We start from the raw sequence: 24,143 nt of genomic DNA, 5'->3' as shown, positions 1-24,143 counted from the left end.
TAAAAAATCTCATACATAAAACAATATCCGCCATCTGTAAGTTCATACACATTATAAAGCCAGTGACGCAGCTGCTTTTTTATTATTATTATTTTGTATTATTAATTCAATTACTATTTTTTTGCTTCCATTACTGTCCTCAGCTAACAGTCGGGACGGGGCAGGTATCTTATAAGCTCTGTAGAGGCTAAGGATGGGGCGTAAACTGGATCTCTCTGGTCTGACGGATGTGGAGGCTGAGCATGTGATGCAGGTGGTGCAACGGGACATGCAGCTGCGCAAGACGGAGGAGACGCGGCTCATGTGAGTCTCATGCACCCTTTTGCTCAGAACTACTTTGATTACACAATAATGTGTGTATAATATGTACAGTATACAAAATAATAGTACACTACTTTTCAAAAAAACATTTTTAAGAAATTAACACTTTAATTCAGCAAGGATGCATTAAATCCATCAAAAGTGTCAGTAAAGAGTTTTAGATTGTTACAAAAAAATATTTATTATAATGTGCTTTCAGCATAAATATTTTCAACAATAACATTAAGAAATGCACCTAATCAGCATATTAGAATGATTTCTAAAGGATCATGTAACACTGAAGACTGGAGTTATGGCTGCTGAAAATTCAGCTTTACCATCACAGGAATAAATTGGAAAACCATTTTAAAATTGTAATAATATTTCACAGTATTAACGTTTTTACTGTATTTTTGATCCAACAAATGCAGCCTTGGTGAGCATAAAATACTTTTTTTCAACAAAAAAAAAAAAGACAAAAAATAAAACCACTTTTCAACATTTTTTCTAGATCTATTTTAAACAATCTATTTTAGCATTGTCTCCCTCATGATGTCACCCAAATGGCATTCCAGTCATCGATAGAGAGCATGAGGAAGTTCCCATCATTCTTTGTCATACTTTAAAACAAAATGACAGGAAGGGCCCTCCCTTCCCACTTTATCCGTGACTCACTTCCCTGAGCCCACCATGAATATGGTTTCAGCCTTAAGAGAATCTGATTCTGACCTTTTAGATATAGATACAGTATAGAGGTTTTATCAATCAGGAGAGACAGATTCATGTTGTGTATTGGTCGTATGAGACCAATATTTCTACCTTCTCAGATATTTTCAGACCCTTGCTGCGTCCAAAATCGCATACTGTTATAGTAGGTACATTTGGTTTAAAACTTGCTTTGTGACCATTAAAAAGTATGTTCTAAATAGTGTGAATGAAGTATGAATGAAATTCAGACATCCACCGTGTTGCCACTGTCATGTGACCTACGGGGTTAGTTGCTATTTTAACTGCTATTGCTAGGTATGCCTACTTTCATACTTACATTTTTTGTAAGTATAAGTTTATATGCATATAATACTAGCTATACGTTCAGTATAGTCAGTGTTGTGCCTGAACGCGTTCATTGAACGATAGTTCATGAACTCGTTCATATTTTGGGCGAACGTGAACTGAACGTAGGCTACTATATTACTGCCTGATGAACGTTACTGTGAACTCGTTCATTCTGGTGTCTGTGAACGCCACGCTCTCTCAGTTTAACTTAGTTCTATAGAGAGCCAGTATGCGTCGTATGATCATTTTAAACAAGTTTTATGACAAGGTTGGTGAGGATGGGAAAAATCTGACGCATAGCTTCAGTGTTAAAACTGATAAAATAATTGTCTGTGGTTCTATATGGGCTGTGGCAATCATTTTGAAAAAGAATATCTCGCAGCAACATGGAAAAAATAACTATGAACTAGTTCATTTTTGGAACTGTGAACTTAGTTCAAAATTTTGAGTATGAACTATGAACTGAACTTGTTCATTTTAAAATTTGTGAACTGAACTTTGAACTAGTTCACGTAGAAAGTGAACTTTCCCAACAACTGAGTATAGTGTCCCAAACAATGGAACATAACCCATTAACTTTATTTAGTGTGTTTAATGTATTTAGCCTGTAATCTCTGTTTGACCTTCTCTCTTCCCCTCTTTCCTCCATTGTTTTGTCTTTCTTTCAAAACAGTATGGCACATTGGCACAGAGAAGCACATTCCTCATCACTGTACTTTGGGGTGATAAAAACACTTTGGTTAATGACTTTGTTTGGTACCAGGATTTTATCTGACTTGCAGACAAGCACTCTGGCTAATCTCACTCTGTTGTTGGAAATGCTTGTTTGATGGAAAAGGAAGGAATAATTTGGAAAAAAATTCCTCAGTGTAGTTGATTTCATGCTTTTAGGCAGTTTAGATAAGAAAAGCAGAAACACACTGGCAGTGTGTATGGCAGTTATGTAGTCACAAATAAAGACTCCTCAAATTCTGATCACAAGTGCACACAGGAGACACATTTGAGATGCGTGTTATTAATGGCCAGTGTGAAGATCTGTCTTGGCTGTCCACTTGTATTTGGATCGCTTGAGATGGATGTTAATAGCAGGTGTACACAGATCCTCTGTAATTATAATGTTATAATGTTTAGTACAGTATGCATTAGTTCTTTCAGAGCTCCAGGAAACAGTAATTTATTTATCCAATTAAGAGGATTGGGTTTGGTTAGCCTACAGCAGGGGTCGGCAAGTAAGTTTGGCATCAGGCCAAAAAAAATCTTCGCCACTACATGGCGGGCCAGAGGATAATTTAAGAAATTAATTGATGAAAAATGCAACAAGAATTACAGTTTCTTTTGTAACTGGAAAATTCGATTTGTTGATTTAATTATAGAATATCGAATAGGCTGTGTGATTATTGTCTAAAAAAAAACAATGTTTTCGGTGCTGATGAGGTGGCGACGCGTTAATGTATCAGTGCCAGCTGCAATAGTGAACGCGTCTATAGAGAGAAATTTATTTATTTAAAAATTTTTTTTTAAAGTTATTTACTAAGACCCACAATTCTACAAAAAACCTTAAACCATCTCATTTAATGCAGACAGCATCTTTTTCTTTTCCCAAGTGTGTTCTGCCTGCATGCCATCTAGCTTTTCAATATCTTCTCTGACACATGGTGAGCATCTCTGAATTTCAAACAGGACTGAGTGAGTTATCAGAGAATGGAAGAGCACAAAAACAAGATTATTAGAAAATACCCTCTGTGTAGGGGGAGGAAAATTCACAAAGAGAGACTTGCTGAGCAACATGATTTGAAATGTAGTTTAAAAAAAAACTTGAAACCAATTAAATGCATTGACGAGGCATCATATATCTTTTCTTAAAATATTAAACATAACCCTTGATAAGAACAATTGTTAATTTTTAGTTTGTGTTTAATAGTGATAAAGACTAAGAGAATGTAACGAGGATGGAAGTGAATGAGCCGAGAATGTGTGTATCATGCGCTGTATTGTCTCTTCATAATTTCTATTTTATATCTATTTTACACACTTTCCAAAAGCCGCTTGGGACCTACTTTAAATGGGCTCTGGGGTACGTGAAGTCCTGGTTGGGAACCACAGATCTAAATGAGCTTTTGTAAACCATCTAGAGAGACCCTAGAGTCTTCCATCTATCCATGCACTCATCCGTGACTTTCCAGTTCATTAAATCAAATATTTCAAACAGATGGCAGAGTCTGATATTTTTGTGATTACATGTGATGGAACTGCACACAGAACATACTGTTTCTGCACAGGCAGTTTGGCTTATAGGACACTGGGTCATTTTGATCTAAGACCATTCAAACAATTATGACAAGACATTTTATTTTATTACATGCTAATCCATTTATTATGTAATGCATTCTACAACTATATGACTATTTGTTTGGCTTATGTTTTTGGCCATTCTTTATTGGCATCCAAATCTGATGTGATTCCTGAGAGTTTATTTAAATTGGAGAACTAGTTTTGTCTCAGTTCTGTCTATGCTAAATCTCCACAAAAAAGACTAGACACAACTGCATTTGACAGATTTGAAGCCCTGTCATATGAGATTAGTACATGTTTTCTTGCATTGCTCTGAAGTGAGCTATTCCCAGCATACCACATCTTGTTTTATCAACCGCTGTGTGTTATTGTGTTACAATACCATTGCTGATCTGTGTTAACAAGATGTTCCAGGAATAGGGCATGCAATTGCTACATTGCTGGAATATTTGCGCTGCATAACCCAGCAGTAGATTTGGCTCATTGAGATTGATCTTTCTTGTGTGTGTACAGAGAAGCTCTAAATCCTCATGCAACATTTTTATGAGACTTCACTTAATTACTGTACAAATAAATATACTCTAAAGTAAAGTTCATTTTATTTTTGTAAATGTTTGTAAAATTTTATTTGAACAGTAATCTCAGCATAGCCTTTGAAAAAACAACAAAAATATATTTTAATGTTGAAAAAAGAAATCTATTAAAACATTTAGAAATGTCCTGTCTAAATAAATTCACACTTAAAACTAAAATCAGTCCATTTAAATGCTACAAGTGAATTTAGACATCACAACAATATAATGTACAGTATGCAAAAATGTATATATATTGTGTGTGTATGTGTATATATAAATATATATATATATATATATATATATATATATATATATATATATAACCTGTCATTAATAATAGATGCTGCTCTGACAGATGACTTAGTATAACATATTGGAATCAGTTTCCTCCTGTTCATCACACCTGCGCCCAGGCTGGCTATCTGGCATTGGTCACTTAGTAGAAATTATCTTGGATCTGCACCTACTGGCACAGGACACCTCTGTTGTTCTTTGCCAACGGTTTGCTTTGTAAACAACAGACCATGTTTCTGAGAACTCGGTGGAAATGGCCTGCCGAGTATCCAATTATAAGTTCAGTGGAAAGACCCCTGATGGGGTATCATCGTAGTACATGATTGTAGGAACATGAAATAGATCCTGCTCCATCTGTAAGAATTTTTCAGCTATTTATCTTTTGTGCTTTTCTTCTGTTACTTTAAATTCATCTTGCCACTGATTGAGTCAAGACAGACTGGTGGAAGGCTGTTTGTAATCTCTGTTTGTAATGTCACATTTAGAGATTAATCTACAAACTACATGCATCTTGGATTAAGTGCAAGAGTTGTTTTTTTACAAGCATATGCATGCACAAAATGTTCTCCTCTCAAAGGGAGGTTTTGGCACAAATATGTCTCCAAACTATTGCTATGTGCACACATACACTCAAAAATGCATTGTCATAAATGTATGCCAAGCCCACAGTCTCAAGACTAGTATCCCTGTGAAGTATTACACTTGCTTGTGAATCATACAGTCTTTTGTTTTTTTTCTTTTCCATTTTGTTTTATTTCCTGCCTGTCTGTTTTTAATCTGCTGAGATTTTCCTCAGTTCCCCTCTCTTAGTGTTCACTGGAGCCGATCTGTTCATGCATTGGCATTGTTTGGAGAGACAAGTAAATGCCACACCTCAAGCAGAGGTTTTCAATACAATGCATCCTTTCTAATTTTTCATCCCTCTGCTCCTCCTGTCAGCTCCTCTCTCTGTGAGTCATAGGTTTGCTTTTAGAATAATATGTATCATCATGACACATTATTTAAAATGATTTAAATTTCATTATTTTAATATTAGTTTAATATTACATATGCAATATTTTTTTAAACCATTCCATTTTGTTCACATCTGTATTAACTATACAGATGAATAAGGTCAATACAAATTAACAATATTCATAAAAGTTGACAATTAATAATCTTATTATTGCAGTATATTTTTTATTACTTTTTTTCTGTATTCACACTTGTGAACCGCAGGAAATGCCATGATGATATTCAGATCAGCCATACAGTCATGATGATAGGCCAGTGTGATATTGCTGTTAGAAAACACTATGATGATCTTCGTTAATAGTAATACTAAGTAATTTAGAAATTTAGACACAGTATTGCCAGTTACTTTGTGTAATTTTGCAGTACCTCTCCAACCGAAGTCAAAGCAGAATTAACTGTTGCACATCTTTGAGCAGCACTGAATGAATCTGATGAGTGAATCATTCAATGACTCATTCATTAAAGACAGTTGCTGAATGAATCGATGTAAGCTCCAGAGTCACTTAAAAATCCACACCAGTAATATACAGACAGACCTCATATGTATGTGTGTGTGTGTATGTTTATATATATATAAGCTGAATATACTGTAATAATGTATGTATAATACTGTATGATGAATACATATGATTAATACATATGGTACGTATGATGAACATTTGTTTAATTGAGCATCATAAATCTAATGGACCTAATCCAAACAAAGTGTGTATGTGCTGGTTGGCTGCAAATAGTGTTCTACTACATAGTATTGGGTCTCTTGTCTCTTCGCTAAATGTCAGAGCAATTTTGCAGAATTGCTCTCATCTCTGGAGGCTGCAGTACGGCTGGAAATCCTGACAGATTTAAGACGTTGAAGGGCAAATGTAGTGCATCTGTCAACACGCAGATGTCATGTGAACATGATCCACTTATGGGGCACTACAGCCCGCTTTACATAGAGATTAATTATGAATGGTTTTTAATGTGTCCTGCATAAACTCAGACAAATATACATCAGCTTATGTATCATTTTTATAGTCGCATGCTTTATATCACATATGTTTTTCTTTTTTATACTCCTCTCTCTCTCTCTCTCTCTCTCTCTGTCTCTCGCTGTCTCTCTCTCTCTCTCTGTCTCTCTCTCTCTCTGTCTCTCTCTCTCTGTCTCTCTCTCTCTGTCTCTGTCTCTCTCTCTCTCTCTCTCTCTCTCTCTCTCTCTCTCTCTCTCTCTCTATCTCTCTCTCTCTCTCTCTCTCTCTCTCTCTCTCTGTCCAGTGGAATGAAGAAGGTGCTGGTTGAGGAGGGCAGTCGGTCTGTTCTGCTGTCACGGCAGCACAGGTTTAATGAGCGCTGCTGCATCCGCTGCTGTTCTCCCTTCACCTTCCTGCTCAACCCCAAGCGTTCCTGCCTGGACTGTTGCTACAACGTCTGCAAGGGATGCTGCACCTACAGTAAGAAGGACAAAGGCTGGCTGTGCTCCGCCTGCCAGAAGACCAGGTCAGTATTGTCGTGCTAACAAGAGCTGTTGTGGTTTGGAGATAGAGTGAGAGCAAGCTCTGTCAGGGGGCTTAAGTGGGAAACTCCTGCAGGTTAAAGGCTCATGATGCTTCTGTTAGTGGTTGGTATTAGGGGTTAAAACTAGGGGTGAATGTTATAGTGAGAAAATATTGGTTATTGGTTGATATTAGAGATTGTTTTATTTCTAGTCAGTATTGGATATTTAATTGTGCATGCTCATTTCTACAGTATTTTTACATTTTACATTTATATTACCTTTGCCATCATCTAATGCTCACTTAAAGCAAATCTTTAAAAACACTAACGATTTCATAACACAGCTAAATATAATCTTTATATTTTAAATATATTTATATATTTATCTTAATCTTTATAATGCTGTGATGCCTAAATTCACTTTTAACATTTACAGGAAGAACACTTCAAGTTTAATTACAGGAAAATTTTATTTTATTTTAATTAAATTTTTAATATTTAGACAAAATAATATAACATATCAGCCAGATTGATGTTTATGTATTCCTAGTAAACACTGAAGACTGAAATCTTTTCCTTATACAATACAGTATATGGGTTAAAATATACTAATTTGCATGATGTAGTGAAGTGCACAGTTATTCTAAATCAATCTAAACTAAATCTATTGTAATTGAAAAGAGCTCAATTATTTTCCTCTGAAACAACAAAAACAAGAGTTCAAGACTAGTTCTGTGAATGGATAGTTTTAATGTGAAAATGTGCATGCTTTTCTGCTGTGACTCTCGTATATGTCAAATCATATTGAGCATCTGTTCGGGCGTGTTTATACTCATGGTTTAATGAAAGACAGTGCCATAACTGTTTATAACAGGGCACTTCCATTAAGGGGTTCAGTATTTTGATACTACACACATCCACTCTACATTTATCTCCTCCGTTGTCACGTAATAAAACTGATGCTTATTCCAGTTTTCATTTCAAATATCAGTGTATTAGAACATTACTGAATGGAAGCAGACAATTTCGATTTTTGCTATGTTTATAGACAGACAGGTATATACAGTATGCAGTATCCTATGTACAGTATATGTTGCTTATTTTGTCTAGTCAATTACATAAATGCATGAACCAGTAATTTCCATTAACAGAATAAAATGCCTTTTTCTTTTTTTGTGGGAAAAATATAATTTGTCCTCAAGGGGTATCTGGAGTCTGTACATAATGGTGAAAGGACGCAGAATGCTATTTTAAGCATGCAAACAACACCGTGTTGCCTTTACTAACCTCTCATATTTCTCTGCATATATATATATAAAAAAAAACAGATGATAACAACATGGTTGTCAATGTAATAATGCCAACATAATTGTTGATTGATACACAATTTTGGCTTGGTCCCTGGACCATAATAATAAAGATTCTTCAGATTTTTTTAATTTCCTGCTTTTAGTGCACAATTTATTTATTTTAAAATAAATAATATTTTAAACTCTGAAGCAATCTTTTTTTCTTGTCTTTTTAACAACATTTCTTACTGTGTATACCAACTAAACATGTCCCCAGCAGGCAATTCCTCTAAAAATACTCATTTTAATTCAGATTATTGTTGGACTTCTGCTGTCAGTGGCATGGCAACATTGAGCTATTTGTCTTTCGGGCAGTCTGTACTTTGTATACTAGTATAATCACTGTCTTAACAGCAAACAAGGTCTTTGATTTTGAGCATGCTCAAAAGTGCATGTTTACTCTGACTTTTCTGTCTATGTATTATTTGTATGCGCTTGTTGATTATAGGACCTTGTGTCTGTGATTATAGGACAAATGTCATACTCTGCATAATCACAACATACTGTACTTATATTGTCAAAGGTTTTAATCAGTGTAAAGTAAACAAAATCTCAAGAATGTCCTTAAATAAGCACGATAATATGGCCTTGTTTGTGTATTTTCAGGCTACTGAAGACCCAGTCACTGGAATGGTTCTACAATAATGTGAAAAGGCGTTTTAAAAGGTTTGGCAGTGCTAAAGTGTTAAAGAACCTCTACAGGAGGCATGCGGCTGAGCATGGAGTGCTAGCAGACCCTACAGGTACTCGCCATCTGGACTTTTGTGTGACCTTCCTTTAAAATAAAGGATGTTTTCACACTATGACATTTTATAATGTATTTTGGCATATATTTGCTATGTTTTGGAGTTAAAAGAGCTGTTTACATGTTGCATATTTGTAAGAGTTTTGCAAGGACCACCCATTGGCCCAACGACGGAATCCAACGGCCTGGCGAAGAAATAATGCGTGTATGTCTTTTCAGCGCTCCAGTGAAGTTCACTTAATTTATTGGAATTTAGTTTCAATATTACTTTAGCTCCACGCATAATCTGACTCTAATTTAAAATGATAATAAAATTTAGATCGTATTTCTGATTAGAAAATAATCATAAAGATTGATGATGAATTAATTTAGATCTTTTATTATTCTGAGCATCTCATAATTTCAAATATTCGTTCATTACGGACCTAGTGTCACTTTGAAATGTCACGTCGCGAATGTGCGCTCACGATCACAAACTAGCCAGTCCTGAAATAGTCAGAGGGTGCAGTGCAAGTATTTTACCCTATGCAGCCGCTCACTGCAGACCCATAGGTGTAATTCTTTATAATATTTGCAGCGTACAACATGCTAAGTCAGGGAATTGTCAGAAATCAGAAGGATTATGACATTATGACATAGGACACTATGACATTTTATAATGTATTTTGGTATATATTTGCTATGTTTTGGTGTTAAAAGAGCTGTTTACATGTTGCATATTTGTAAGAGTTTTGCAACTCTTACAACTCCTAAGATGGTCCATTCAAAGTGCCTTCAGTTTGATCTATCCTGGACAAAGATTTGCGGAAACACCAGACTGCACTTTTAATCTACTAAAATTAATGATTTCTGAAACTTCAGAATAAATCAAGATGTAACATTTATTTGTCAGGTAAAAATGTATCATGCCAATTACACAAGTAAATTATTAAAAGCCAATTCAGAAAAATACATGACATAATTTACTCAAAGATGACTCTAAAAGTGAGTAATGTTTTCCTGACAGAGACACACAGTGGTGTGTCAGGGCTTTCCAACAGGAAAACATTGAAACAGCACTGTATGGGGGATGTCTGGTAAAGGGTCCCAAAGACTGCTCTGACTCCTAGCCTTAAATACCCAGACCAGAACAAAGGGTTATACAAATATTGTTTAGGCCAATCCATGTACCCCAGGGGGTAGCACCTGGTTTCTTGAGATATCTTAAAGAGATATCACCCAGAGAGGAGAAACAGGATTCTCCTAAGTTCTCAATCTTTCTCATTAAACCAATGACTGCAATGAAATTAAGACCATTTTACCAATCGCACTGAGACACTTAAAATGATACCAAACATGAAAAGGAAAAATCAACATATTCACAAGATATACATCATATTTGATATATAGACATTTTAATGAACTTTCAGTGGCTTGAGGAGGGAGAGGAGGAGGAGGGAGGGGGATGCAGAGATAAGGTAGGAGAAAAGTTTAGACAGACAACGTCCTGTGCTCTATCTTTGCTATCTTTATTGCAGGGTGAGTTTTATTTTAACAGGAAAATCAGTTCTTACAGTTTCTTCATTTCAAATACCATCTGCATCTGGAGGATATTTCAGTTTTGTATTGTCCTTCAAGCTGTAGCACTGTCTTTTACACTGTTCATGTTTGCATCTATTAGCACTAATTTATAAGGGTTAAGGATATAGCAGGCAGGGATACTATAATCTGATTTACCTCCTCTGTCTCTGATTAAGCAGCAGCAGGATAAAAAAAAAAAAAAAAAACTGTTTACGGAGGAAAGGTCACTGTACAGTTTGATATGACCTGATGGATTCCTGCCCAATTGTATTCCTAACATTTAAATAGTGAATAAACTTACATTACTTAGTACTTACTTAATCAGATAAATCATTTAATCACTTTCCTAAATTAAAATATGTTGTGGAGCACAGAAAGAAATTAATCAGAAATTAAATATTAATTTTATTGAGAAATCAATGCTACAGACGTGACTATTATTTTAATAATAGTAAAACACACTGTAAAAATATTAGGCCCATTCATCCTTCTGAACCTGCACAATATATAGTTATCTACAATATTCAGTTGTCATTTTTAAAGTGGTAGAAAAAATTTTCTACTGGAAAATGTACTGTGAAAGTACAGCTACTATTAGCCAGAAATAGACTACAGTACACCTTTGTTTGGAAGAATAGAAAAATCTCAAAGGTTATTTTCCTCTTCCACACCAGCTCGAAGGCTCCTTTGCTTGTATTTGTGGGCACAAAGAGTTATGATCTGTGCTCAGCCTCCGTTTCAGTTTTGCTGTGGTCTGTGAACAAAAAATGTCTTCTCCATTAAGAGAAAGGCAGTTAAACGCAAGGCCAATGGCACATTAACAATGGATGACCATGACTGTGGTTGTTTGTCACCTCAGCAGACCCCTGTAACCTCTGAGGAAGAATAGCTCTCTGTGGAAGAGAGAAAAAAGCATTGCAGTGACAGTGAAAAATAAAGAGCTTCAGCCACAAAACTCTCTGCACTATGTGGTCAGGCCTTGAAAATTTGATGCAGAGAAAAGCTAGAAAGATAATCTGTTTGAGTTTAATGTCGGACAAGTGCTAAGAATGGAGCAATAAGCTTATAGCATTATAGGATAGGTTTTTAAGCTGCAACATCAGTCTTCAGCTTTATCTCATAGAAAAAGCTAGATTTATAACATTACTTTGATTTGCTCTCCGCAGTAGAGAGTAGGCGTAAACATTGGCTCATTGTAAAGGGGTAGCAGGTGACTTCAGAGGCAGTTTGACCTTCACCGGATCAAGGGAAACACTTTAAAGGGCTCTATGTGGAGCTGAGGCCATATTGATATGTCAGTAGTTACCCATCAAATGATTTGTCATCCAACTGCTCTCTGAGACTGAGACAGTGATTAAATCATGTGTCGCAGCTGGAAGTGCTGTCGAATCTCTCAGGAAGCGCTTGTCAACAACAAGAACAACAACAACAGAAATCTGTGATGCAAATGGTTATACCATTTATTAAAAAAAATATTTTTTCACATTGAGCCAATCTCTATATTTGTCCTAGCTTATCAATATTGAGAATATTATTTTACTTATGGAAAAAAAGTATATTATGAAAAACTAGAAACCGACAGATTTTATTTTGTGGATGTTCTATTTCATTAAAGATTGATGCCTTCAGAAATTGAGGCTCCAGGCTTTAAGTGTTTCCTCATGGAATGCAACATATATTTTCTAAATTTATACATCTTCTCCAACTGAAAATGTATAAATTCTAAAGAGTCATTCAATTTTTTGATGAAATGAGCTGTAATTTTGTTTTGCACCAACAGAGGGGAGCACTTGTGAGGAGAGCATCTGCAATGAAAGTAGCGTGTATGAGAGTGACTCCACATTCTACAGACAAAGTGAAGGTTTGTGATCAAATATATCCTATTTAGATATGAATGGTTTGTTATATCAATAGTTTTGTTTTTATTAGTTTCATTCAGTGAATATTTGAAAACACTTCACTGCAACTATATGGCAGCAATTTTCTATCTATAAAGGCTTATTATATCTCTCTCCAGAGCACAGCATGGAGGAGACTATTAGCGTGGCAATGCGTGTGGCAGAAGAGGCCATAGATGAAGCCATTGCTAAGGCTGAGAGCCAGACTAACAGTCAAGTAAGACTTTCCCTATATAAGATCATTTATTCATTCTTTCATTCATTCATTCTTGATAAATTGGCAAGTTTGACATGGCAACTGTTTGACATTTTATTTTGTAGGAGAAGCAGAACGAAGCTCATTATCTGCGAGAGAACAGAGCAGAGCTGATAGAGGAATTGGCCAAAACAATAGTACAGAAAGTGAGTAACACATGTCAGCAATGACCTTTCATAAGGGTAGAGTTTTACATTGTCCACAATTCAGTGTGCAGTGATTAATTAGTGAAATTAATACTTCAGCAAGGACGTATCAAATTGATCAAAAGCGACAGTAAAGACATTTATAATGAATGCATTTCAAATAAATGCAGTTCTGTCCTGACAACTCTCGGAGTGTTTGTCATGGTAATGGGTATGACAATTTTGATATATTTGGTGTTGGCGGTCTTGAATAGATCTGATATGCTGCTGTTATTGCTGCTGCTGCTGCAGAGAAAGTACTGGACTTGCTATTGCCAATAGTTCAAGTTCAAGTTCACTTTGTTTATGTAACACATTTACAGCCACTAGGCTGACCAAAGTGCTTTACAGAACAACCAGATAAATAATAAGAAAATAATACCTGCATAACAATACATAAAACACAAATAAAAGCAGCAAAGCTAAGAGCAACCTTATAACCGGAGTAGCAAAACGGTATCAGACTCAAATTTAAAATAGTAAAACAGAAGTGGCAAAGCAGTATCAGACTTAAATATAGAATGGTAAAACAGGAGTGGCAAAACAGTATCAGGCTCAAATATAAAATAGTCAAACAGAAGGGCAAAGCAGTATCAGACTCAAATATAGAATGGAAACACAAGAGTGGCAAAACAGTATCAGACTCAAATATAAAATAGTAAAACCAACCTAAGAATAGAGATCAATATGCTAAAGAAAACAGGTAGGTTTTTAACAGAGACTTGAAGACAGACAGGGTAGGGGCTGTTCTAATCTCTAGAGGCAGGGTGTTCCAGAGTCGTGGCCCTGCCACTGCAAATGCACGCTCCCCTCTATGCTTGAGTCAAACACGAGGGACTACCAACAGAGCATGGTCGTAGGATCTTAGGCTTCTGGACAGAGTGTAAGGATGAACAAGTTCAGAGAGATGGGCAGGAGCTAAGTTATGTAGAGATTTAAAAACAAAGAGTAGAATTTTAAAAACTATTCTCTGTCAAACTGGCAGCCAGTGTAGAGATTTGAGAATCGGAGAGATGTGGTCATATTTACGACACTCAGTCTGGCCACAGTATTTTGGACTAACTGAATACGAGCAATTTGAGCAATATAAGTAATTGCAGTAATCTAGCCGAGACGTTATAAATGCATTAACAGCCATTTCCAGAGTTTTCGGAGTGAGAAAGCCTTTGATTTTAGACAGTAGAGGAAGTAGACAGGTAGAAACTGGAACGGATTACGGATGAAATGTGTTTGTCAAATTTTAAAGGCTGGTCAACAAGAACACCTAAGTTCCGCACCCCTGGGGATTTAAAAGCCGATAGACTCTCTAAATCAGGGCTTATACACTGAGAATTTTCATTTGGGACGAAAACAATGACCTCAGTCTTGTCTTCATTTAGAAAGAGGAAAGTTTGGGCTAGCCATGCAAGAAGAGAATTCATCGCTGCAGGGTTGTTTCTCTTGATTGGAATATAAATTTGGGAGTCGTCTGCGTAAAAATGAAATGATACACCATGTTTCCTTAGAACAGCTCCCAGAGCATGTAGAGAGAAAAAAGAGAGGGAGCCAGAATTGTGCCCTGTGGAAGACCATAGGTCAGAGGTGCCATGGAGCTGGAGAAATTACCCCTCTTTACTAAAAACTTTCTGTCAGACAGGTATGACTGAAACCATGGTAGAACAGAAGCTTTTAGACCCACCCAAGACTCTAGTCTAGATAAAAGAGTAGGGTGGTCAATGGTATCAAAAGCTGCCGAAAGATCTAAGGGAACAAGAACCACAGTATCTCCGGAATCAGTGGAGAGAGAAATATCGTTTTGACACTCTCAGGAGGGCGGACTCAGTGCTGTGTGCAGACCTAAAACCAGATTGAAAAACCTCATAGATACAATTATTTGACAAAAAGTCTTAGAGTTGATCCAGCACAATTTTCTCCAATAGCTTAGAAATAAAAGGTAAGACAGAGATAGGCCGACATTTTTTTAAAACAGAAGGATCTAGTGAAGGCTTCTTGAGCAGAGGAGGGACCGTAACCACTTTAAGATTGGCACAGAGCCCGTTTTGAGACACTTGTTGATAAGAGATACCATACCTTGCCCAACCGAATCAATGATTCATTTTTAAAATCTCGGGTGAATGATATCATTAGGACAAAATGAAGGTTTGAGCTTGACAGTCACGTCCTTCAGTGTCTGGAAGTTGATAGGATAAAAAACCTCCCAAAAAGCAGAAGCAGGTGTCAAGATTGGGGGGACAGTTAAATTAGGGCAGACACTAAGTCTTAAGTTAGTGATTTTGTTAATAAAAAATCTTTGGAAGTCTTCACATAGAGCATCTGAGGCAACAGACAATGTGTTAACAGATGGATTTACCACAGACTGAATGACTGAAAACAGAACCTTTTGGTTAGAGTGATTGGATTCAATTAAGTTAGAAAAATAAGCAGCTTTCGCAGACTTAGCAGCATTCTGGTATGCTGTTAGAGAGTCTTTGAACATTTGTAATGAGACAAGTTGCCTGTCCCGTTTCCATTTGCGTTCATTTTAAATGATCATATTATTATTTATCAGTGATGACAACAATGTTTGCATAAACTGATTATATTGGAATATTTAAACAACAGATTGTCCACCAGAGGATGGATCCATCTGAGATTCAGTCTGGATGTAATCTGGACCTGTTGCCTGGCCAGAACAATGATGAGACCTCTCCTGATCAAACCCAGAGTGCCTTCGATGCTTATCTCTGGGTACACTGGCCTTTTATTTTTTTTCAAAGACTCAATCACTTGCAATTTTGGCCACTTTTGAGATGCACTATTGAATGCACTGACTCTGTAATGCTTTTGTATTGCTCTTTTGCTTCTCCTTTCCCCCCAGAGGTCTTACTCAGCTTTCTGTCTCTTGACTGATGAGAAAACAGACCAGCATGCTAACACTGGGTCAAGGCCTTCAGCTTCTAAAAGTCATGCTCTGGAAATGAAGAAAGAAGAAACAATGCCTGTCCAGGCCATGCCTAGCTGGAGGAGTGTTGACCGACTGGACAATTCCAGTTAGATCCTTGACTTAATCCATATGATTCTTAATCAGTTAATTAATGCTTCTTGCTTACAACAGAGAGATTTTAAAACAATTTATACTTATTTAAACTGTTGATCACCTCCATTTAAATACATGTCTAAATGCTGTGTATATGTCTTCAGTGTTACAGAGTCCTGATGGGAACTGGATTGCTTATCAGAGCAACTTGCTCTCTCGACCGAGCCTTTTAACTAAGCGCAAAAGTCTTGTCTACAGCGTCTTAGAAAGGGAGTCTGGCGTGGGGTCAGCTTACGACGAAATGGGCTCCGAAACCGAGCCCGAAGCTAATGGGGGCTATGGCGCTGCACTAGTAGAGTTTCGTCGTAAAATGTCTGCCAATAAGCAGTTGAGTTACGCAGAATCCTACTTGCCTTTGGATGCACAAGCACAAAATATCACTGCACACACCATGAATGCTGACACTGAGAACTCATCAGGACCAGATGGACCAATGCCCAAGTCCCACAAAAATATGCTGCCCTTCCTGAAGAGAAAAGTGTCACTAGAACATAGGCGACTCTCATCCGCCCGCCTCTCGAACATCATGGATGTTAATTCTAACCTAGGAGGGGCTGAAAGCAGTGAGGATGGTCTAGAGGACAGCAGGGTCAAGAGATCACGACGAAGGAGGAAAAATAAGAGAGAGGAGGCAGAGTGGAAAGGACAGTCAGTATTGTCTTTGGCTGTACCGGTGAGAATGATTGTTTGTTGTACAACATGTATTGGCTTTGATTTAGAGCAGGGGTTTTAAACCTTTTAATATCAAGTACATATAATATAAAAATATAAAAACTGCTATATATTTCCATACATAAAGACCTCTTTATACTTTGTTGTTTCCAAAATTAAATGATTGGTACCGAACCAAAACAAATGTCAAAACAAATAATATCTCACTACTACTATAATATACGATTTATGAACCTATAAAATAAATAATAAATTACATTTATTACTATAAAAAACTGTCAGTAGAATAAAATAATAAAAAATTTGCAATTCATTTAATGATTTCTGGCCATTCTATAGAATGCAGAATTAATAAATTTTGTGTATTTTATAAAGACATTATATATACACACTACTGTTTAAACATTTGAGGTCATTTGGTAAAAAAAATTAAAAAACGTTTTTGAAAGAAGTCTCTTATGCTTAACAAAAATAAAAGTATTGTGAAACATTATTACAATTTAAAATTACTTTTCTAATTCAATATATTCTTTGATGAAATATTTTTTTTTTGCAACAATGTAAAAGTATTTACTGTGACTTTTCAGCAATTTAATTCATCCTTGCTGAATACAATTATAAATATATATTAAAAATATTAATATTTTAAGGTAATATGGAAGCTTTAACATCCCTTTAACGAATTTTTTATACACATATATATATATATATATATATATTTTTTTTTTTTTTTTTTTTTTTTTTTCATGACTGTGATTCTTTATTGGCAGGATTCCAATAGCCAACTCTCAGATTCTCTGGTGAAGAGTCGTCATGTAAAACAAGACTTGCATGGAAAAAGACCATGTGATCATGCTCTGGAAGATGACACTTCAGACACTGCTACCCCTGACATCTTGAGCTCTGGCTCTGGAGCTGTGACCCCTGATCCATTTGGACCTGATCTCAGTTCTCCTAGCAATTCGAATCATAGAGCCCTTGGTGTGGTTGGATCTTTAGATCAACAGTTGACTTCCAAACTAAAAGAGCTGACCAGTCAAGTCAGAGAAACACAACTTTCCTCCACTGAGGATGAATTGGACAGGTTGGAGTATCAAATGTGGGATGAAGATGATGAAACAAAAGCAAAAGTGGGAGATGAAGTCATGGGAGATGCTTTATTGAAGATTGAGGCTGTTGCAAAAGAAAGATCAGATGAAATTGAAGCCACAAATCAAGTAAGGAGAACTGAGATGTTGAAAAAAGATGATCTGACTTCCAAACTCAGAGAGTTGACCAGTCAGGTCAGTGAGACACTACTTTCCTCCTCCTCTGATGAACTGGACAGGTTTGAGCATCAAACTGTAAATGAAGGCATAAATCAATCAACGATAACTGAGATGCTGGTGGTCGATGACAGAACAGATGGAGACAAAATGATACAACGTTACAAAAAAAACCAAAATCATGTAGAGAAGATGGTTGAAAAAGCAGAAGAAGAGAGATCAGAGAAAAAGCAAAAGGACACTGTGGCAGAGCAGGACATTAGTAAGCAAAAGGACACGAAGGAGACGCAAATGTCAAAAGAAATGAGCTCTGGGAGGAAAAAACAGACACCCGCAGAGACAGATGCACAAAATGAGATCGCTAGTGAGAGAAATGAAGAGACAAAGAACAAGGGAGAAGTTCAGACTGAAGAGAGAAAAGCAGAAATAAAAGATGGTGGAAATGTCGTTGAAGGTCAGCAGAGCAGAGCTGAGAATACAGAGATGATCGATCATATTGAGAAGCGGGGACAGGCCTTATCCTCTGAACTGGCTTTGAATAGATTTATAAGTGAAGATGGAAACATGGAATTTGATAAGATCATCGATTCTGTAGTGAAGGCTTTGGATGACATGGAAGATAACATAGAAGCTTACACTAGTGAGGTGGTATTTTTAGACAGGAAGGGAAGTGAGGGAGAGAAACTAGAGATGATGGAAGAGAAGGTATGCTTTGTTGGTGGACAATCGAAGAAGGTACAGAAAAAAGAAATTAAGGAAGAGGGCAAAATCAAAGAATTTGTGGCACTAAAGAACCGCAGTGAATATACTGAGACAGAAGACAAACAATACATCACATCATCAGAAAAGAGCGTTCAAGGGAACGATGGCAACAGTCAAGGTGACGTGGTTAAAATGAAGGAGAAGAGGGACAAGGACCCCAGAATTCAGCACAGCGCCCCATCTGGTCAGGAGGAATATCTGTCACCAGAGGAGATCTACAAGGTAACAACTATACCATAACCATATTACAGTAAACTATAACTATACTACAGTAAACGCTTCAGGCTGCAGTAACCTTCTTGTATCTAACATGCTTTATTTCATCTGCTAATTAATCTCTGAAGCTCTTCTCATTTCATTCTATGTCTTCTACCTCTTTTTGATCTTTATTAGGATGCACACGTGCTGGACAAAGAGAAAAACCTAAATTTTATCTCCAGTATACTACAGCAGGTGATGATTATATGCTAATATGGATAGGATGCTCTCATTTACGCACTCATAATTTACTAAGCCATTGTATGTGTCCCTTCCTCTCTTAGTTTTCATCTGCTGTCTGACTCTTGGCTCACTGTGTATTACATTTAACATATTTTACTTTCTGTTAAGGCTGCACAATTAATCAATAAATAATTGCAATTATGATTACAGCTGCCACTGAAAAAAATGTGGATTCAAGTTGGGTGAAAGGCTTATATTTATATTGTGGTGTTTTTGCAGTGTTGCGCATTGTAACAAATCACAGATATGTTGGTTGACTGAATGAACGCAATCAGAGTCATACTTAGAATTTCTCTCATTACAACTAATTATATTTATGCAAATATTGTAGGTATGGAAGCTCATTTCTGCCAGATAAGAAAAAAAAATGCTTTGGTAAATTATAATAATGACATACAAAGCATAAATCTATAACATGCTAAGTCGTAATTATGAGACAAAAAGTTGAAATCATGACATACTAAATCATCACATACTAAGTCATATTATGAGATGATCATAATTAGGAGTTTGTCATAATTATGTTATATTAGGTCTTTTAATCTCATAATTGTGAGAATTTTTAATTCTCAAATTTTTTTTACCAAAGCATCTTTTTCCCTAAATGTTGGTAATTGATTCACTGTGCAGTGTTCATAGGTTTGTTGGTTATTATGTTTTTTTTCGATAGTGCAAAACATAGTGAGCTCATGCCAAACTAAAGTCACAGCTCTTAGCTCGCTATTCTGTATATAATTTATTTATTATTTAAATAACCGATGCTTTCATGCTGCTAGGTAGAACAATATTTAGCCGTTTAGTTGCTGTCTTGATTTACTGTATGTAACAACAATAAAATACAAACAATTCAATGTCTCAGTTTTAGATGTGTAGCCCACATAAAGAATATGGCATGCAGTTGGCCCATACAAAAAACATATTTTATTGTTAATTTTATTAATCAATATTAATAACTGTGATTAGAATATAAAGTGAAATAATTGACAGTTATGATTTTTTGAATATTGCGCAGCCCTACATTGTGCTGCTGCAGGTGTGACTTTATGCCCCATTCATTTCCATTCATATGCATCTGAACGTTAGTGTGTAAAGTTTACAGTACCTTCCTCTTATGTATTTATCTTGAACAGAAGTACTCGGCTGTATCACTGCGCAGCATCACCTCCGAGGTGCTGAAAGTACTGAACGCCACTGAGGATCTGATTCACGGATCAATGGGAGACGGACAAAGCCAAACAGAACACAGTGACGTCTCAAGCATTCCTCCTGCCGAGGCCAGAAGACTGGACGAGCAGCTCAGCAGACTGGAGGAGAACGTATGCATTCTTTCTGAGATGAACATTTGTCACGCCACTGGGAATTATGAGCTGCTTCTCAGTTTATTCTGATTGATTCCACCGTGCGCAGGTGTATGTGGCGGCAGGGACAGTGTACGGGCTTGAAGCTGAACTGGGAGATCTGGAAGAGTGCGCGCGCAGCATCGGTGGATCCACCACCGAAAGAGAGCTGGCTCATCTGGAGGACCAGGTGGCCTCTGCAGCAGCCCAGGTGCAGCAGTCTGAGCTCCAGGTGTGTTCGGCCTGGACGCTGTGCTCTCTCTCTCTCTCTAGTTTTCTCTCGAAAAGTAGTTTTTCGTTAATTGAAACAAAGCTGAAATAAAATACAAATACACACACATATACTGTATATATATATATATATATGAGATAAAAATAACTTAAATGAAAATTAGAACGTTTGCCTTGGTAACTAACTGAAATAAAATAAGTTGAGGCACTACAATTACTAACTAAAACTGTGATAAAAATAAAGCTAAATATAAAATAAAATAAAATAATAAAAAGGACATAGCAATTAATATGAAAACTGAAAATATAAAAATATTAATAAACATGAATAAGAATATAAAATAATGCCAAAACCAGCTTTCCAGAGGTTTTTAACTCTATAAATACTGTATAGAATTAAGCAAACATACGAACCATGGTGTCCCAAAACTGGCAATAGCATTTTACATAGCAGTCTTCTGCAAAGCCTTACTCTACACATTCTTACTGTTACTGTACACATTCTGTCATTTTATATCTGCCTGCCTTAATCTGCTTTTCTCCCCCAGGTTTCAGACATTTCCTCAAGAATTGCGGCTCTGAAAAATGCAGGTCTTAATGTAACTCCACAGACACAATTTACCAAGGTATTGTCTTCATAGTTCAGTAATATATTTAGATACAAATTCCTACATGCTCATTATGACTAATTATGGCTATAACTGTTGTAAGGGCCACCCAATCGGTCCAACATCAGTTTCCGATAAGCGGGTGAAGGTTTACTGCATTACTGTCTTTTCAGCGTGGCAAAGTAATTTAATTACCTCTTTGCTTCATTTGACTCCAAAATTTAAAAAGGTTTAATTGATGTTTGTCAATCATTACATTTAGGTGAATGTTTGATTATTCTATTTAACTCTTTATTGAATAACACCCGTTCATCCGGAGTCCTATAACACTTTGAGTCTCGCACCGGTTGGGTACACAATCTCACAACCGCAAGCTTGTCAGTCTCGGTCATTAGACAGAGGCGATTGACTAATATCCTAGACGGCCGTACTCCACTTTGCTCATTCTAGAATATTTTATTTATTCCCCATAGATATGAACACACTATTAAGGTAAGACTATATCTAACCAGTGGTCACGACCATTGCCATAAAACCAAGCTGGCCAACTTAACTACTTTTAATGGTAACTTTGTATGATCATGCCGTGGTTTCCCACGTACACAAATAATCAGAGGTTGAGGCTCACCCTATTTAGATTGGAAAACCCATTATTAGCATCTACAGTCTAAGTATACATGACTAATGCCAATGTTTTAGTCGGATCTCTAAAACTTCAGTCAGTGTGCTCCTCTGCTCCACCTAAGCTGGATTTTAGTCCGTTACTAACCTGAGTGTAGAATTGTGGTGTTATGGTTCATTTCAGAGTAAGTCAGAATAAATGCAAATGTAACCTTTTATTATTAGTCAGGTATATGTATGATTCCAATTACATAATCAATTCAAAGATAATCAATACAATAACATCACATGCTCAGAGATAAAGAGTAAAAGATGCATACCTGACATTAGAAAACAATACATGATGCTCCACATTACTTCCGTGGAGACGAGACCATTGTACCAGTCGCACTGAGACATTTTAAATGATACCAAACGTGACTGTTAATTCACTTGTATTGACATAGAACATTATGATTTGTATATAATAATTTAAGTGAATTGAGTGAAGAGAAGGATGTGTAAAGGGAAGTATGTGGGGGAAGAAGGATCAAATGTGAAGGGAGGACAGGAGGGAAAGAAGCTTTCCCGCAACTTCACTCTGTGAGGTGTGAAGACAAATGGCAGTATGTGTTTGTGTTGTCCATATCTCAGGAGATCACAGTCTCTGAGGTTCTGTTTGTCTTACACTGTCATAATACTTTTGTTTCAGACACAAACCATCAGCTCATCTCGGAAACTGAGGCGGCGACTGCCAGCACCTCCAACACAAGGTAAGAGCTAATCATAACCAATACTGATCATTGAAATATTTTAAAGATGTTGCCTGTGTAATTAATGGTGAAATGTGTAATTCTTATTTGAACATTCTGCAGAAATGTCATCTTTAAATGTGCTTCATCTATTTCCATTGCATTATATTCTAAGGATTCAAAGCAGATGTTGATGTTGGCAATCTGATGTTGGCAATGATTTGAATCTCCCATTTTATCTGTAAATTTCAGATAAAGAAGCATAAAGAGGATAGAAGGAGACATCGGCAAGCATCTAAAAACCTAAAAAGCCACTGATCACATGTGCCTTGAAGCTCATGGGTCATAGAAAAGATTTTATGAACTCAAGCTGTGCTGGGATAGATTCAAATGACTGATGTATCGCTCATGCAGTGATGCAATATTACACAAACACATAACTCTTAGATCAGGTTGCTTTATTACCTCTCTCTCCTTCATACTAGTGTCTGAATTATTTCGAAATAGTTACTAAAATGTAATATCTAAGTAAATGTAAGATGTAAAATTATGATGTGGAGCTTTGTTTTGGCATTTTGACCATTACTGTGAATCAAACTCATTCAATTAAACTTTTAATAATAATAATTAAAAAAAAATCCTGTTACAGAAAGTATGCTAAAATCTAAGAAATTGTTTTACATTGACTTCCATTTTATGGACAATTTCTCAAAATATCTTCTTTTATGTTCCACAGATGAAAGAAATAACTATCACTTTCATTTCTCACTGTCAATATATAGATACAGTATATACAATAGCTGCGTCTGAAATTGCATACTCTCTTGAGTAGGTACTTATTTTGAATAAGTAATTATGTAATGACCTCTAACAAAGTACAATCTAGTATGAATGTTTGTTGTATGAATGTAATCTGGATATACAACATTCACCATATTGTCATTATCCTATGACCTACCCCTCATGGGATAGTAAAGTGTCCACCGTATGCACACTTCAGAAGTATGTCATCTGGGTACTCTTTGCCTGAGTACTGTTTTTCACCTACTATATAGCAGGGGAGTATGCGATTTTGGATGCAGCCAATGTTTTGCACATCTGACCAAATATTTCCTGCATTATTTTTTTTTAACATGATTTCTCTGTCAGATTTATAGATTATTCTAGCCGTGTGTCAGCTATATGAATCACAGTCATGTAGAACATGAAAACGTTATATTTGCTCATACTGTACATTTAGGGTGTTAAATTTGATAATAGAGATTTACGAGCTATTGTAAAAACATTGATTTATTGTATATGTGTAAATTAATAAATGGAATTTTTTAGTTTGATTATA

At 36.2% G+C, this 24,143-nt stretch overlaps 1 protein-coding gene across 3 annotated transcripts in view; it reads left to right on the top strand.

Annotated features, from left to right (window-relative positions):
- The window catches only part of myripa (myosin VIIA and Rab interacting protein a), a 26,656-nt gene extending 2,513 nt beyond the window's left edge, over positions 1-24,143 (top strand). Inside the window, exons 2-17 of one of the 3 annotated variants that reach the window (XM_082173343.1) lie at positions 144-303; positions 6,789-7,010; positions 8,963-9,099; positions 12,442-12,522; positions 12,679-12,776; positions 12,881-12,961; positions 15,602-15,727; positions 15,858-16,029; positions 16,181-16,749; positions 17,519-18,997; positions 19,169-19,228; positions 20,407-20,592; positions 20,684-20,824; positions 21,393-21,470; positions 22,765-22,825; positions 23,057-24,143. In XM_082173343.1, coding sequence (XP_082029469.1) covers positions 194-303; positions 6,789-7,010; positions 8,963-9,099; positions 12,442-12,522; positions 12,679-12,776; positions 12,881-12,961; positions 15,602-15,727; positions 15,858-16,029; positions 16,181-16,749; positions 17,519-18,997; positions 19,169-19,228; positions 20,407-20,592; positions 20,684-20,824; positions 21,393-21,470; positions 22,765-22,825; positions 23,057-23,070 — 3,615 coding nt within the window. In that variant the 5' untranslated portion in view covers positions 144-193 and the 3' untranslated portion in view covers positions 23,071-24,143. Of the gene's footprint in view, positions 1-143; positions 304-6,788; positions 7,011-8,962; positions 9,100-12,441; positions 12,523-12,678; positions 12,777-12,880; positions 12,962-15,601; positions 15,728-15,857; positions 16,030-16,180; positions 16,750-17,518; positions 18,998-19,168; positions 19,229-20,406; positions 20,593-20,683; positions 20,846-21,392; positions 21,471-22,764; positions 22,826-23,056 lie in introns of all 3 variants that reach the window. The other 2 variants (XM_082173342.1, XM_082173344.1) reach the window with 2 other exon arrangements.

This window comes from Leuciscus leuciscus, assembly GCF_965113295.1.
Source record: "Leuciscus leuciscus genome assembly, chromosome: 6".
In the NCBI taxonomy this organism is placed as follows: domain Eukaryota; kingdom Metazoa; phylum Chordata; class Actinopteri; order Cypriniformes; family Leuciscidae; genus Leuciscus; species Leuciscus leuciscus.
The sequence above is the reverse complement of the archived record's forward strand: the minus strand, read 5'-3'. Positions and strand labels throughout refer to the sequence as shown.